This window comes from Salvelinus sp. IW2-2015, linkage group LG36, assembly GCF_002910315.2.
Source record: "Salvelinus sp. IW2-2015 linkage group LG36, ASM291031v2, whole genome shotgun sequence".
NCBI lineage: Eukaryota > Metazoa > Chordata > Actinopteri > Salmoniformes > Salmonidae > Salvelinus > Salvelinus sp. IW2-2015.
The window spans coordinates 34503543-34519789 of NC_036875.1; the positions used below are offsets into that span (position 1 = coordinate 34503543).

At 43.5% G+C, this 16247-nt stretch overlaps 2 protein-coding genes and 1 non-coding gene across 3 annotated transcripts; 1 reads left to right on the forward strand and 2 right to left on the reverse strand.

Moving 5' to 3' along the window:
- Positions 1-134: 134 nt before the first annotated feature.
- On the forward strand, positions 135-5526 carry coq10b (coenzyme Q10B). The gene is made up of 5 exons (XM_023981723.2): positions 135-290; positions 3545-3700; positions 4401-4593; positions 4905-5006; positions 5222-5526. Exons 1-5 carry the CDS (start codon positions 190-192, stop codon positions 5387-5389), a joined length of 720 nt encoding a protein of 239 aa, XP_023837491.1. The 5' UTR covers positions 135-189; the 3' UTR covers positions 5390-5526.
- Positions 5527-8103: 2577 nt separating this feature from the next.
- hspd1 (heat shock 60 protein 1) lies at positions 8104-15919 on the reverse strand. The gene is made up of 10 exons (XM_023981721.2): positions 15797-15919; positions 13991-14166; positions 13404-13739; positions 13046-13235; positions 12690-12858; positions 12077-12176; positions 10326-10571; positions 9625-9799; positions 9301-9479; positions 8104-8974 (listed from the first exon to the last, which is right to left on the reverse strand). Exons 2-10 carry the CDS (start codon positions 14162-14164, stop codon positions 8813-8815), a joined length of 1731 nt encoding a protein of 576 aa, XP_023837489.1. The 5' UTR covers positions 14165-14166; positions 15797-15919; the 3' UTR covers positions 8104-8812.
- On the reverse strand, positions 11827-11953 carry LOC111959978 (small nucleolar RNA SNORA63). The gene has a single exon (XR_002876746.1). It is a non-coding gene; the product is annotated as a small nucleolar RNA SNORA63 (small nucleolar RNA).
- Positions 15920-16247: the final 328 nt, after the last annotated feature.

Below are 16247 nucleotides of genomic sequence, written 5' to 3' on the forward strand. Positions count from 1 at the left end.
CAAAAAAAAACATAGGTCAACAGTTTTAGGGTGACGGATGTATACATTGACCAATGAAAACTCTTAACAGATAACTATTCTCCAATCATTGCGCTAGTTAGAGAAGGCGCGTCCACGAAGGAATAAGCATTGCTGCGGGAGAAGTAGTTAGCGGCTGAGATAAACAGAAAAGAGATCATCGCAGTGAAGATGGCGAGAGGTATGCCGGGACTAAGGAGAGCGGTACTAGAATGTATAAAAAAGTTACCTGTCACAGCCAGCCGAGAAACACCTAAAAGGATTGGCGTAAGGTAACTGCTGTTTATGTTTTATGTACAATTGTAAATCCTGAAAATGGTCAACTTACTGCTATCATTAGCCCACCTACAGTTCGCATTTTTCTCGATGAAGCTAAAGTTCGCTAGCAGGTTGTTAGCTTAGTTTGCCTCAGCTGCTTTGTGTCAAGCCGGTCAATCTGCTTTTCTGTCTCATAAATTAACTTTAGCAGACAACTTTAGCTAGCTTACTTAAGTTATTTAACAGATTCGTATAACTAGCCAGACATGTCATTTTAGCTAACTGTTTTGACAACTAATTAGGGCTGCTGCCTGATTGCTAAACGTTAGCTATGGCAGGGGTACTCGGGACACAGTGGGTGGGTTGCGAGTTATGAGAATACATCTATAATCACACACTATTTATTTTTAATCGTTGGAGGACGATTTCTCATCTGGTTCACGAACTGAACACCGCCAGGTAGCCTAGTGGTCAGAGCGTTGGGCCAGTACCCGAAAGGTTGCTAGATCGAATCCCCGATCTGACAGGGTGAAACTCTGTCGTTCTGCCCCTGAACAAGGCAGTTCAACCACTGTTCCTAGGCCGTCATTGTAAATAAAAGTTTGTTCTTAACTGACTTGCCTAGTTAAATATAAAAAAATCGAAGGTGTTCTTGAAAGCATTGGTATGTAACGTTAGTTGAGGTTTGCTACAGTTTGTAGAAATTGTTATTTTATCTATGGCATGTTTACATTTAGAATGCTAGTTGGCTAGACTGTCTACTACCTCCTAGTATCAGTCAGTGCCTGGCTGTCTCTGCCTCTGGCTGAAATGGTTAACATGTCAAAGGCATTCATCCAGTTAGCTAAGTGGCTGAAGTTATTAGAGAAGTCTGGAAAACTTCCATGTATCCAGCTACCTGTGTTACGCAATCTGTTTTTGGACATTATCTGGGGCTTAACGCATCGATAACACGGACAGTGTCCTTTTGCCAAATGGTACACGGCATCATATGGATATGTGTGCAACAAAAGTTCAACATTTACTTTCTGTTATCATTTCTGTCAAACCGTCTACGCATATAGTTTGAAGCATGCGTTTGATAAATCCACAGAAATCCACAGAACGCTCTGCAACGCAATGCTGAAAGTCAAATGCCGCGTTCCATCAGAAATTAATGGCGTTCTGGTGAAACCAAAATGCAATGACCCTGTCGGTGTGATCGAGGAATTAGGCACTGCCTAGGGTGATGAAACCAAACTCCTAGTTGCACTCCTCACTATGCCAGGAGGATGTTTTAGGAAGTTTACAATTGCACTGGATCTTAGGAGTTCCCATTCAAAAACACACTACATCTGCGCAGTAGGCGAATTCAGTAGGTGCTCTTAATCTGACTACCAGTGTCTTGAAAACCTAAACCGATTGAAGTTCATTGAACTCACAATTTTGGAATTCCTCACACCATGCAGTGCTACACAAAATAACATCACGCTGCAAAGTGACAATATCCAAGCTGGTGGTGATAATAACTACTGTAGTCCAATCAGTCATTCTCCCCAATGCTGACCTCCAGGGACGTTGTGTCCCCGTGTGGCAATCACCAGCCAGGTGCAGCGGCAGATGGCCATCATCTGTTTGTCAGGGACACAGTTGCCACCACAAGCATGTTCTCCACTGACGTCTCTCGCTCTCTCTCTTTCAACGCTGCTATTGCGTTGAAAGGAACTCACGGGCTTTCACCATAATCCTACCGGCTCCTACTATTCAGTTATTTGGGATTTACAGCATTTCATTTGAGTCAGTTGTCTGCTTCTTGTGTGTATTGGTGTGCATATTGTCTTTCATTGGAATTAAACCACTGTTTGAATAGTCCTAGGTGTGTGTTGAGAGGTTGTCCTCTGAGTCAGAGATTCCCTCTGGGCAAAGGTATTTTCTGACTCACTCTTTGCAAGTGTTTTTTAAATATTTTTACACTGAAATAGTTGTCACTGGGCCAGCAGCAGGTGTGCTCACCGTGCAGAATTCAGTATGTTCACTTTACTGCTTACTGAACTGAATCTGAACAAAAAATGTGACACCTGGAGGACCCTGTGTCTTTTTCAGCTTCAAGCCTCTGTAGCTGACAAGCCTTTCATTAGGCTAGTCACATAGAGAAGATCAACCCTAGTTAAGCAGTTGTAAATGGAGCGTAATTCCCTTAAACCACTGTTTCTCTATGCCTATACTGACCTTGAACTTAAGCATGAGAATAGCATACTATACACCTGCTATTCGGTGGGGGTGGAGATCAAAGAGATGAAGGTGTGTCTACAGATACGCTGTATTCTGACCATTACTTAATTCCACCATCTTTTACGTGTGATGAATGAGGTGGCGCAACCTGTCGGTTCCAAGTGGAACAACCTCTACTTAATTTCTTCAAATAGAAATAACCCCGTTCTCCATGTACTGTAATTTACAACTTGGTGTTTGTAAATAGAAATGACAATTGTTTTAGATCTGTTTTACCTTTTTGTTGCTGAAAACAAATGTGAAACCAGTCATATGGCAGCAAACTGAAGCATATCAACATCACCTTTTCCACAGTGAAGGTTATGAAATGCTGGCCTTATAACTTGGAATGAAATGTGGAGACCCAAGCTATAGGGTTCTTTAGCCATGCACAAATGATAGTATAGTGCCAAACCTACTGAGTTGATTTATGATTTTTAGTGTTTTAATTATATGCCCAGACTTTTCACTGTATTTTTAGTTTGTTTTACAGAGCAAAATTCTGCAAGTATAGCCAAAGCATGTTGTGCTTGACTTTACTTATTTCTGGTTACTGGTAACTTGTGGAAAAGGGATTCAAAGCAGTTGATCTTAGAAACCAACACTACCTGTTTTCACCAGAAAATGTCCTGTTCCTTTTAACTGTTCTTTGCCCTGTGGATGTATTGGCCCCTTCACATGGTTGTTTTGTAAACGTCTGCAGTGTGAGAACATGAGCTCAAAGACCTGAGGCTCTGATGAACCATTGGCCACTTACATTGATCTTGACATAGTTAGCTTTGATCTAATTTTATTAAAAGCCCACCCTGCAGCAGACGAGCGTAAAGTTTCGAGTCCCGTACATACACCGACGGTTTGGTTGTTCAGCTATCGGGAAGTGGTGTCCAGAGAATTCGGTCAGGCAGCCAGTCCGTACATAGGAATTAGATACTTAGAAATGATTGTGAATTTGACCCTGAGATGTGTGTGGAAAACGGGCAAATGATTCTGACTCACCTCTCTCCTTGTTTTGGAACAGATATCTCTCCTCATGTGGGATCCTGATGATGAGGGTGCCACCCCTCCTGGGGGCCATGCCCAGGTCCAGAGTCATTGTGGCCCCCACCCGCTCCTTCTTCAACCTGGCTGACACCTTCAACAAGAGGAAGGAGTACTCTGAGAGACGTGTCATGGGGTCAGTCACTGTCACTCCCTGAAATCAGACCTGCCTTTGTCTGTGTTCAAATACTGTTTGAAATCTTTCAAATAATTTGAATGTCTGCTTTAGCCTGCCTGGAGTGCCAGGTGGTCATGGTTTGCCAGGTGGTCATGGTTTGCCAGGTGGTCATGGTTTGCCAGGTGGTCATGGTTTGGGAGTTTTCTATTAGTTTAATTGCAATAGTTCAGTGGAGCACAGACAAAGTAGCCTATTTGAAATGATTTCAAATAATATTTAAACCCATGTCTGCCCCCTAGAAATGAATATAGATACTCTGGTTTCTCTATGTATTGTCTGTCCTGCTCCCGCCAATGACTCTCTCATATATCCAGTGAAGGTCATAATCACTCAATTTTACACTATTAAAAGCAACCCATTCTGTGTCCTGGGCTATATTAAAAACAACCCATTCTGTGTCCTGGGCTATTTGCCAGGCTGTTATGTAATGATTGGCTGGGAAATTGCAATAGTCTGACTGAGTTAGTCCCTGGGCAAGTTGAGACATGGGGGCAGAGAATGTCAATCATCCCTGTTAAGTAACAGTCTTCTTCCGTTGATGACCTTCACCTACATTACAAATAGAATTTAAGGTCAGAGTTTGGAGGACTATTGGGTTATATGGGACTCTTTCCTCCCTCTGTAAGAGATGTTGACCCAGGCCTCCTCTCTCTCTCAGGTACTCTATGTTGGAGATGTATGAAGTGGTAGCTGGGGTGGAGAACTACCTTCACTTTGTTCCCTGGTGTAAGAAGTCTGACGTGGTGTTCCGGCGCTCAGGGTTCTGTAAGGCCAAGCTGACAGTTGGTTTCCCCCCGGTAGTGGAAAACTACACCTCGCTGGTCACCACAGTGCGCCCCCACCTGGTCAAGGTAAAGCACTGCAGTAGCGGCTGGTATCTCCCACCACTACTGTACATGCAGTGAGGGTACTTGACTAGATATAAGATAAGCAGCTGTGACGTAGATGGACACCGGGTGTGTTCCTGTTTATCTTAATTGCAGTTGCGTTGAATAGATGATCAGATGTCACTGTCTGGAGAAGTGTTTAGCATCTCAGGAACTACATAAATATTATATAGCAATCTTATGAGATTCGTAGTGGGCCTTTTTAATAAAGACGACCTGGAATGCAGCCACTGTGGTTATATCAGCAGTCTGACCGTGGCTGTGTTGACCCCCAGGCAGCCTGTTCAGACGGTAAGCTCTTCAACCACCTGGAGACGGTGTGGCGCTTCAGCCCTGGCCTCCCTGGCTACCCTCGCACCTGCACGGTTGACTTCTCTGTAAGTACCTCAACACACTGCACTGTGGGTGTCTGGGTTAGTGTATTTTATGTGTGCCCATGTATGCGTCTGCTTAAGAGCTAGATATGCAAGTCTACTATCTTTGGCACTGTTTTCTTCTCTCACTTTTTTTTCTTCTCTCGCACACATGCATGTATACAGGATCATATGTCTAGATCACTTTCTCACCCACTCTCCGTCTCTCCTCTCTCCAGATCTCCTTTGAGTTCCGCTCCCTGCTGCATTCCCAGCTGGCCACGGTTTTCTTTGACGAAGTGGTGAAGCAGAACGTGTCGGCGTTTGAGAGGCGGGCCGGGAAACTTTACGGAGCACAGACCATGATCCCCAGAGAGCTCATGTTTCATGAGGTGCACCACACGTAGCGTGCCCCAATGGGTCATCCTCTCTCTGCGCGCACACACACACACACACACACATACAGTCAGCCATGGCAGGGAGAGAGAGAAGGAGTGAAGGGAGGGGGGAAGAGGTTAAATGCCTGAACACTGCAGTGCCTTATCAGAAAACAACCAATGATTTTATACCCATTAACTGCTTGTGGCTGGATTCTGTCCCCCTCCCTACCCCCCAAAAATACCCCTCTCCCCAGACTTACATCACTCTTCCTTCCCCCTATACCACCATAGACCCCTACTGGTGCCCCCTCACACCAAAGAAACCATCAGCACCTTTGGCCATTAGGCACACCTTAGTGCTGTCCCCATGCGGTGAGCACAGGGCTCATAATAGCCCTCTTGTGGAGATATAAAAACTCTTCTACTAAGGCCTAAATAAAGTCAGTTTATAGTGAAAGGCTGTGTGTAAGATACTATGGTAGCGAGATCAGGGGAAAGGGACTGGGGTTCTTATGTCCTGATCAGGCCAACAGTTTGTGAAGGCCCATCCAAGATATTCGTTATTGTAACAAACCTAACATACATTATAAACTAGGTGGTTCGAGCCCTTGCATTTAGGCACCTCTGGGGTCTGTGGAATATGGCCAATATTTCACAGCTAAGGGCTGTATCCAGGCACTCCGCGTTGCGTCGTCCATAAGAACAGCCCTTAACCGTGGTATATTGGCCATATACCACACCTCCTCTGGCTTTATTGCTTAAGTACCCTAATGCTATGTTATGTGGATAAGATGGAGGCTGGGGTTTCAAAGGATCGGCTTGTACATTTTTGAATGAAGTGTGAGCACTTGAAGATCGAAGTTTCCTAAAGGAATGTCGCAACACTGCCGAGCAGATGTATACACACTGCCGTGCCTACCTACACATACCTGTTCAAGAGGTGCTGTGTTGCAACAATGTTACCGGGGACATTTCTGCTGCACCCCATATAGCACCTTGTTCTCTAATGACCATGGGAGGCATGTTGTTCAGTTATGGCACTTGTTTTTTTTTTAAGTGCAATATAATGTTTAGTTTTCTAAATGCAGCTACTTTTCCCCTAGAGATATCCACTGTTTAAAAGGGCCCAGACTGGCTAGGCAGGGTACAGGGTCATCCAAACTGTCTGTCTGCGTCAAATGGCACCCTATGTCCTGTACAATATACCCGTAGGGCTCTGGTCAAAAGTAGTTTACTATATGCACTACGTTTGACCAAAAGTAGTGCACTAAAGGGAATAAGTTAACATGTTGGTTGCTTGTGTCTGCCAGTCAGAATACTGTCACAGTGAGGTATCTTACCATAGAACCTTTTAAAGATGTCACTCTTATGTACACCCAGTGACCTTTGACCTGATCCTAGTGGAATCATATTTATATTTTGTAACCTTAAGCATTCTACTCCTATAAAGATATTTATTAAGATTATAAGAACACGTGTACATATTGTTTTAAGACCAGATGAGAAGTGTGCACTGAACTATAATTGTGGTTTGGGGATTGGGTTTTATAGTGCAAATGAAGGTGTTTTAATGAGCGAAGATGTATGAACTATTTTTATATTAAAAAAGTGTTTTTTTGTGTGTGGAGTTCAAGTTGCACAGTTAATGTATACTCCAGAACATTTAATGGGGAAGTCTGTTTCGGCACGATGTGCCTTCCTCAGGTTTGGAGTTGTCAACGTCTGGTTGGTTGACCATGGACAAAAGAGGGAATCATGTGAGAGGTAAGAATAGAACTGACAATAAGTTATGGGAGTTAGTTATGACTCCTGCTGGACATATACAGAACCACATGCACAAGAGGAAACAATTGTTCCAAGGACAGAAATGCTGTAACAAAATACCATACCTACAGGTTGCCTTGCCAGAGACATGAGCGAAGATACTAATACTACATATTTAACCAGGAGAGCTCATAGAACGTAGACTCAGGCTCTCCAACCTTGTTCCTAGAGAGCTACCCTGTAGATTTTCACTCCAAACACAATTCTAACTGACCTGATTCAGGTTACCAACTAGCTAATTCTTACAACCAGGTGGGTTGGAGTGAACCTACAGGACAGTAGTACTCCGGGAACAGGGTTGGAGTGAACCTACAGGACAGTAGTACTCCGGGAACAGGGTTGGCAAGCCCTGACAGACGATCACCAAATTGACAGCAATTTCATTCTGGGGTGGATTATCTGAGTGATGTTAACTATTGCGTTTCCCAGTTCAGTATGTCTGGCATTGTACTATGAAGTGATCAGATATGTGAAGTGTTTTTGTTCATGAAAGCACAATGGTCTTGTTCAGAACATTTGGTTTTATTAAATAAAAACAAATTAAATGTCTACATTGTACAAAACATGTCAAATGATCACGGTTGGTTATTTGCTAAGAAATAATGAACTGGGGGGGAAAAACACATCTCAACACTTCTTGAATGCACGGTAGTTTATAATACCTATAGAACACACACAGTAAATGTAGGCTAAACATCAATGAGCAGTAAGTACAAATCCGGTCATGAGGACATCAATGGGTTTCACATTAACTTGTGGCTTGGACCTTCACTGGCCCAAACTGCTGTAACTAGTCCGACCAACCTACAGTCAACCTCTGCTAGAGAGACATTCTATAGAATTCTGATATGAATGTTTTGGTTCCAAAGTTCTAGAATATTTGAGTACTGAAATCAGGCAAAATAAAGGAATGCTCATGCTCTGCAATTATTTTATTTTCTCAACTGAAAAGGTTACAGTTCCTCCCAACATTACGAGGGTGAAACAGGACAAAAATGATAAAAAAGGACAAAGCTAAAACTAACAAAAAGTTACGACAAAAATTGACAGTGGCATGTCTGGCCAAGTTTCCATTCTCCAGTAAACACCCTTCTATCTATAGCTATCCTGTGTTTAACCATTTATTAAATCGGCCTCGTCTTTAACTTCAGGAAGTTATAGGCTTCATTACTTCCATTTGATAGAAATTACAATTTATCAATACCAGCACTACATTATTCGCACTGGTTAGCATCTTTCATAAACAGTGAATATTCTGCATGTTGGTGATGGATGATGACGGCCATGTTTGTGAGGTAAATGGAGGGGGTCTCAGAGCCTCAGTCAGAAGGGTAGAGGGATGGAGAGGGTGAGCGAGGACAGGCTGGTCGGGTAGAGGGACAGAGAGAGGCTGAGCGAGGACAGGCTGGTCGGGTAGAGGGACGGAGAGAGGCTGAGCGAGGACAGGCTAGTCTGTTCTTCCAGAGCGTGGAGGGGAGACAATCAGCAGAAGTAGTGTGGTTCATCCATTTGCAGCTCCAACAAAACTCACCGCCAGTCAGTTTGGGCAAGTCTGGGGGTTGGAGGGACAATTTGCCCCCTAGCCCCACGCTGCCATTAAGTTTTTACAGCGCTTTGAGGTGGGCCTTAGAACATGCCACCGCCCATACCTCCCATACCGCCCATACCTCCCATACCTCCTGGCATGCCACCCTCCTTCTCCTCCTTGGGCAGCTCTGTGACCACACACTCAGCAGTGGAGAGAAGGGATGCAACACCTGCAGCATCCATTAGTGCAGTCCTCACCACCTGTAGGGGAAGACAGACACAGTCATTGTTGTAATACAGACATACACCAAGAGAGGGAGCAAGAGCACTTCAGCAGAGAACCTGTAATATCACTAGCAGCCATTTTCTGTCTATGTAACTTCAGTCTAGCGAAAGCATACACAGTAATGTAAGTAAACCTTATTGCAGCAACTAATAAATCTTGTACGAATTAAAATTCATATAACTTTGCCAACATTCTGTACATTTTCCATCACTATAAAATGAACCTGTCTTTATTATATTTTTGGTATGCTGGGTGAATGACAGCCAAATGACAGTGTAGTGCTGCGTTAAAGCATCCATACCTTGGTGGGGTCAATGATGCCCTTCTCTACCATGTTGACGTACTCTCCTTCCATGGCATCGTAGCCGATCTCCACCGCGGCCTGAAGGATCTTCTCTACCACTAGAGAGCCCTCCACACCAGCGTTCTTAGCAATTGTCATGGCTGGCACACGCAGGGCTCGTCTGATGATGTCAATTCCTATAGACAGGAAGCAATATAACAAGTTAAGCTACAATATTTCTGTTCAAAAGTTTGAAATGAAAATGGAACATATCCCGCCACTCCCATGTGACCAGATTAAAACCGATTGGCATGTTGGGTAAAGATTAAGAACTCTACTTACCAATCTTCTGGTCAGCGTTGATGGGCACGAGAGCATCCAGGGCAGGGATTGAGCGCAGCAGGGCACAGCCACCCCCGGGCACGATGCCCTCCTCCACAGCGGCCCTGGTGGCATTCAGGGCGTCGGTCACACGGTCCTTCTTCTCATTCACCTCCACATCACTCGTTCCTCCCACCTGAAACAGAACAGTCAGTGGGTGACTATCTCTTTCATGCATGGTGGATACAGGAGCGACTCAAATGTAAATCCTGTCTCACATTAGGAATCTCCTAATGTCAACTCATCCTACCTTATTTTTTTTGCTCCACATACAAACTTATACATACGAACAACAACTTACAGAAGCACACACACACTACATCTCATCTGCCCAGACAGCATGCATTATTGTTTGCCACTAGGCCTCAAATAGCATGGGGTGATGGAGGAAAAACTATTTCAATAATAAATCATTAGATTTTCCCATTGTGTTGATGGCGGATTGACTGATTTAAGTTTTTAGTATACATTTATTTTTAAAGATTTGAATCGCCAGCCCATTATATTCTAGGCTTATTTCAATAGCCAGGACCAAAAATGTGACAATATTCAGGGACATTAAAAGGACTTAACAAATGTAATGAAATCATACTGCCATCTATCCCTCTTAAGCGCACTCTCTTCAATCCCCTCCATACACCCCCGACCTCTTCTCCTCTGACCTTGACCACAGCCACTCCGTCAGATAGCTTGGCCAGCCTTTCGTTGAGCTTCTCCTTCTCGTAGTCGCTGGTGGTGTTCTCCAGCTGCTCAGCGATCTGAGCCTGCCTCTTCTCGATGGATGCCGTGTCTCCCTTCCCCTTCAGCAGCATGGTGTCGTCCTTGGTCACTGACACCTCACCCACCTGGCCAAAGTCATGGGCCTGGATGTCCTCCAGGGCAATGCCCACCGCCTCATCACCAAACACCTAAGGAAGAGAGAGGAGGCATGTCAGTAAAGGAAGGGCAGGATTTGAACAGGTAATCATTGGCCCTGATAAAATATTTTTTAAATGGTCTCCATCTTTTAAGAGGGGGACAGAGGGTGCACTTCACCATTATTAGAATAGTGCCATTGGGTGCTGAGTTAAACCCTTAACTTCTCTAGGGTAGGGGGCAGCATTCGGAATTTCGGATGAAAAGCATGCCCAAATTAAACTGCCTGCTTCTTGGGCCCAGAAGATATGATATGCATATAACTGGTAGATGTGGATAGAAAACACTCTAAAGTTTCCAAAACGGTTAAAATAGTGTCTGTGAGTATAACAGAACTGATTTGGCAGGCAAAAACCTGAGAAAAATCCAGTCAGGAAGTTTTTTTGTGTGTAGTTTTCTATTCAATGCCATTACAGTATCCATTGACTTAGGACTCAAATTGCAGTTTCTATGCCTTCCACTAGATGTCAACAGTCTTTAGAAATTGTTTCAGGCTTGTATTCTGAAAAATTAGGAAGTAAGAGCAGTCTGAATGAGTGGACCCTAAAGTGTCACAGAGCTTTTTCATGTGCGAGACCGAGAGAGTGCCTTTCTTGTTTACCTTTTAAATTGACAACGTTATTGTCCTGTTGAAATATTATTGATTATTTAGGCTAAAAACAACCTGAGGATTGAATATAAACATCGTTTGACATGTTTCTACGAACTTTACGGATACAATTTGGATTTTTTTGTCTGCCTGTTTTGACTGCGTTTGAGCCTGTGGATTACTGAAGAAAACACGCGAACAAAACTGAGGTTTTTGGATATAAAGAACAAAAGGAACATTTATTGAGTAAATGAATGTCTGCTGAGTGCAACCATATGAAGATAATCAAAGGTAAGGGATTAATTGTATCTCTATTTCTGACTTGTGTAACTCTTCTACTTGGCTGGTTACTGTTTGTAATGATTTGTCTGCTGGGCTATGTTCTCAAATAATCGTAAGGTATGCTTCCGCCGTAAAGCATTTTTAAAATCTGACACCGTGGTTGTATTCACAAGAAGTTCATCTTTAAACCTATGTAAAATATGTTTTGTTTTCTGAATTTTTATAATGAGTATTTCTGTATTTGAATTTGGCGCCCAGCAGTTCACTGGCTGTTGAAGAGGTGGAACGCTAACGTCTCACGTACCCAAGAGAGGTTAACCATGGGATAAGCAAGATTATGCAACATTCATTGATTGGTGAATCATGCCAGTGAAGATGTGTCTGAGACCAAGCGTCCCTGCCTGCTGTGGGATGCTGACAGACAGGGATAGGAGAAGACATGTTTCTGTGTGCAGGGGGAATGACAACAGCATTGAACAAGCTGTACTGTAACTTATCCTGCTTTTCCTTTTCTCAAGTAGTGATTGACTGATATAAGTATGGGGTGGTTACAGTGTAAAGTGTTCTTACAGTAGAAATGCTGTCCGTATAGGCCCTACAGTGATGATTAGTGTAAAGTGCTCTTACAGTGCCCCCGGTGGCGACGGCTATGTCGTGCAGCTGGGCCTTCCTGTTGTCTCCAAAGCCTGGGGCCTTGACTGCCACCACTTGTAGTCCCACCTTCAGCCTAAAGACAGAGTAAAGGTTAATATAACACATCAAACCAGACACTACCCAGCACCTAAGTAACAGTTAAATTAACACACCCAAACTGATATCACCCAGCATCTACACACATAGAGGGCAGGAATAGCAAAATTGTCTACAGCTTTATTTTGAGGTTGACTCTTCAGTTATCAATACCCAGAGCTGAATGATGTTGGTGATATATCTCAGTGTTCTATATTAGTAGTGCAGCCATGTGAGCTGGTTGTGTCCCATTGGCCCGGGTGCTCAGTCAGTGTTGATGTGAAGGGGAAAGGTCCTTAAAACCTTAACCTCAAGGGTGTTTACTGGTTAAATAAAGGACACTGACTGACCTGTTGAGGACAAGGGCCTGTATTCACAAAGCATCTGAGCAGGATTGCTCATCTAGGATCAGGTCCCCCTGTGCATATAATTATGATCTAAAAGCCCAAACTGATCCCAGATCAGAACTGCTACTCTGAGACACAGGGTGCTAAAGGGACAGGGAACTGACCTGTTGAGAACCAGGGTGCTGAGGGCCTCTCCGTCCACGTCCTCAGCCACGATGACCAGAGGTTTGCGGTGCTGGTTGGCCAATTCCAGGGCAGGGACGATGCTCTGGACAGTAGAGATCTTCTTCTCACTCAGCAACACATAGGCATCCTGGAACTCACACTTCTGGCCTGAGGGGCAGAGATGAGAGATGATATGTTAAAGCTCCAAAATGGCCAAATGTGGAGAATCAAGATCATAAAAATAGATTACATCTGTAGAGCATCAAGATCACCAGTGTGCTGGAGTTTCTTTCAATCTTAAAGCCCCAAAATAGCTGGGCTTGGTGGTGGGATCATGGCAGAGAGGAGACCTTACCTTTGGCTGTGTTGATGAAGTAAGGGGAGATGTATCCGCGGTCGAACTTCAGCCCCTCAATGATCTCAAGCTCATCATGCAGGGTTTTGCCATCCTTGACAGTGATGACTCCCTTGCGGCCCACTTTTTTCATGGCGTTGGAGATGATGGTGCCGATCTCCACGTCTCCATTAGCAGAGATGGTGGCCACCTAGCAGACAGAACATTGAAAACTTTACATTCAACATCAAAAAGGATGTCTTAATATAAAGTAGAATATAAATATTGCATCCGTCTATTAAATAATTATTTGTATCAATTGAATAGATATGAATATTGACTTATTTGATCAATCCATATTCTTAACACAATTGGTTACCTGGGCAATCTCCTCAGGTGTGGTGACTGGCTTAGACATCCTCTTCAGTTCAGCAATGACGGTCTCCACAGCCAGCATCACGCCACGGCGGATCTCCACAGGGTTAGCGCCTTTACTAATGGTGTCAAAGCCCTCCTTGGCGATGGCTCTGGCCAGCACGGTGGCGGTAGTGGTGCCATCTCCTGCTTCCTCGTTTGTGTTGTTGGCCACGTCCTGGACCAGCTTGGCACCGATGTTTTGGTACTTGCACTTCAGGTCGATGGCCTTGGCTACAGTGACGCCGTCCTTGGTCACCTTGGGGCTGCCCCAGCTCTGCTCGATGATTACTGTGCGACCCTGCAGAAATGCGGCAAAGGATACAGCTCAAAACACTTGTGTTCAGTTGTTCCTGCCCGAACAAGACACACCGTGGTGCACAGGGTTCTTCGGGTGGAAATAAAGTCCAAATAAAAAGTGGAACAATAATGAATTGGTTACACATAGCACACATCCCACCCCTGGGTGAAATTTAAATCTTACATAATTGTATATATTCATTTGGCACCGCAATAGCAGAAGGTATAGTCATAGCAACTCCCTCCTCCTACCTTGGGACCCATGGTGACGGCAACAGCATCAGCCAGCAGATCCACTCCCTTCAGCATCATGGCCCGAGCATCGGCTCCAAACTTGACGTCCTTGGCGTAAGTCCGGGTGAGGTGGGGGGCCAGGGCCCTGCAGACCGGCCTCATCTGTCTCATCACCGTGGATAGACGCAGCATCTCTGGAGGGGGAGATAGAGAAAAATTATAGGGGCCACACTGCACATTACCAGTCATTCAGTTACAGAGCAGCCAAAAACGTTATTTAATATTTCAGCTGTTAGCTATCTTGTTTTAATATACACTTAAATTGTTGGTAAAATCTCAAAGTAGCAAACAGGAGTCCATGTTTGCCCTGTAACAAATGAACCTTCTGGATTATACCCAAGACTCCTTCTACCCCCTCCCCCGGCCCATATGTCACATAATGACAATGTCTGGAGGTGACAAAACAAGCTATACAGTACAACATATTGGCCTTTCATGATACAGCAAGAGTTGTAAGGGAGGAATTAATAAATGAATGACAGAATACCCATGACGAAATACCCCCGAAAATCTCAAGGACATAACCCAGAGCAAGACCACAAGCAAATGTGTATTTGAAGTCTAGCAGAAAGACAAAGAAATATCAATCTTACTTAGCAGAACATGATGGTCTAAAACCGAAAACGTCAAAAGGAGGGAATCTTAATAAACTGTCACAGTAGGCTATCATAAATTAGCTTACATGTTGGCAGAATTTATTAGTCTATATAACCCAAATCAAGGGCTGAGGTCAACATATTGCACATTTCTCAAGGTCCTGAGAACAAGTAGCATAAGGAGGGTACTTTAGCAGCCTGATTCCATGTCTGGCACAGTGTTGTGCATCTGATTACAAATTAATCTGAGACGTTCATTCGGAGTCGTAAACGATTTATTTCTGTGATGGGGCGTTTGTTGAGATTTGCTACATCGTTACTGAAACGTCTCGAACCGGTCTTTTCCTGATTCTCCCCACGTGTGCTCAGGTCATGCGTCACAAGGTCAAAATCGCACAGCGTATGGAGCGTGCGCAGTAAATGCCTTAACTCAATGAATGAAGTACTGAATGAATAAAAATGTATTTGTAGTAAAAATGTCCCGCACAAGCATTATTTGTCAAATAATTCGACATACAACAACATTTATATCGCAGCCGATACCAGCCCGAGGTAGCCATTTATTAGATATCCCAAATTGATTTTGGATAGGCATTTAGAAAAAAAATGTTGGCAAGACTGGGACTACGTTCATTTTTCACGCCTGTATGTAGATGTATATAACTATGAGTGAGAAAAATTGTGCGTTTAGCAATCTTTTGGAATTAGGCCTAGTTGTGATGGTGACCAAATATCTTGTAGGGGCAGTTAGTATATCATGATATGCATGAGTCAATGTTAACGTCACCAATTGGGCTATCTGTCATTACTGAATTAAGATCAGCGCACATGACAACATCAAAATGAACGTGAAAATCATTGCTTAGCTAATGTTAATTGTTAACTAACTACCATCAAAAGCTGTAATGTTAGTTAGCTACCAATTAAACTTACCAAATAGATAAACTTACGGAAAATACTGGAGAAACATCGACAAGTAGCGATGCCATAATTACCAGTGCCTGATATTCAGGGCCATTAGGATGTAAATGACCATTCCAAACGAGCATGGCTATTTATTTGACTGTCCTTGCTGGAGGCTTGAAAATACTAACGATGCTCGCAAAAGCATGACGTTTGAGACAGTTCATTATGCTGTTTAGATTTATAAAGACATAATAGTACTTACTTGTCGTTTGAAAGATTTTAGGGTGGCACGATTTGGTCGTCTGAAGGAAACTGAATGATTAACGTTATAGAGTTGAGAAGAACGACCAGAGGTGTGGTGCAATCGAACTTCAGAGACAGCACTGCACATGGCTTTTTGCATCCGGGTAATTTACTGGTCCGCCCCAAAACATGCATAGGGGAAATATAAATTATATTTGCTGAAATTGAGTGAAATTTTGTATCATATGTATTGTATTTCACATTAATGGGCTATCTGTATACATGCATAAGGTAAATGACTTTATTTGGTGAGTTTATCGTGTAAAAATATAAACTTGTCACTGTAATGCACGTTCCTGGGCACCCAGATTCCAGAATGTGCTATTGGAAAAAAAAGAGGGGTCAAAGTTGGCACATTGTGCAACATTGCTGCGAATTGCAATCACATAAAAACTCATGAAGCATTAGTT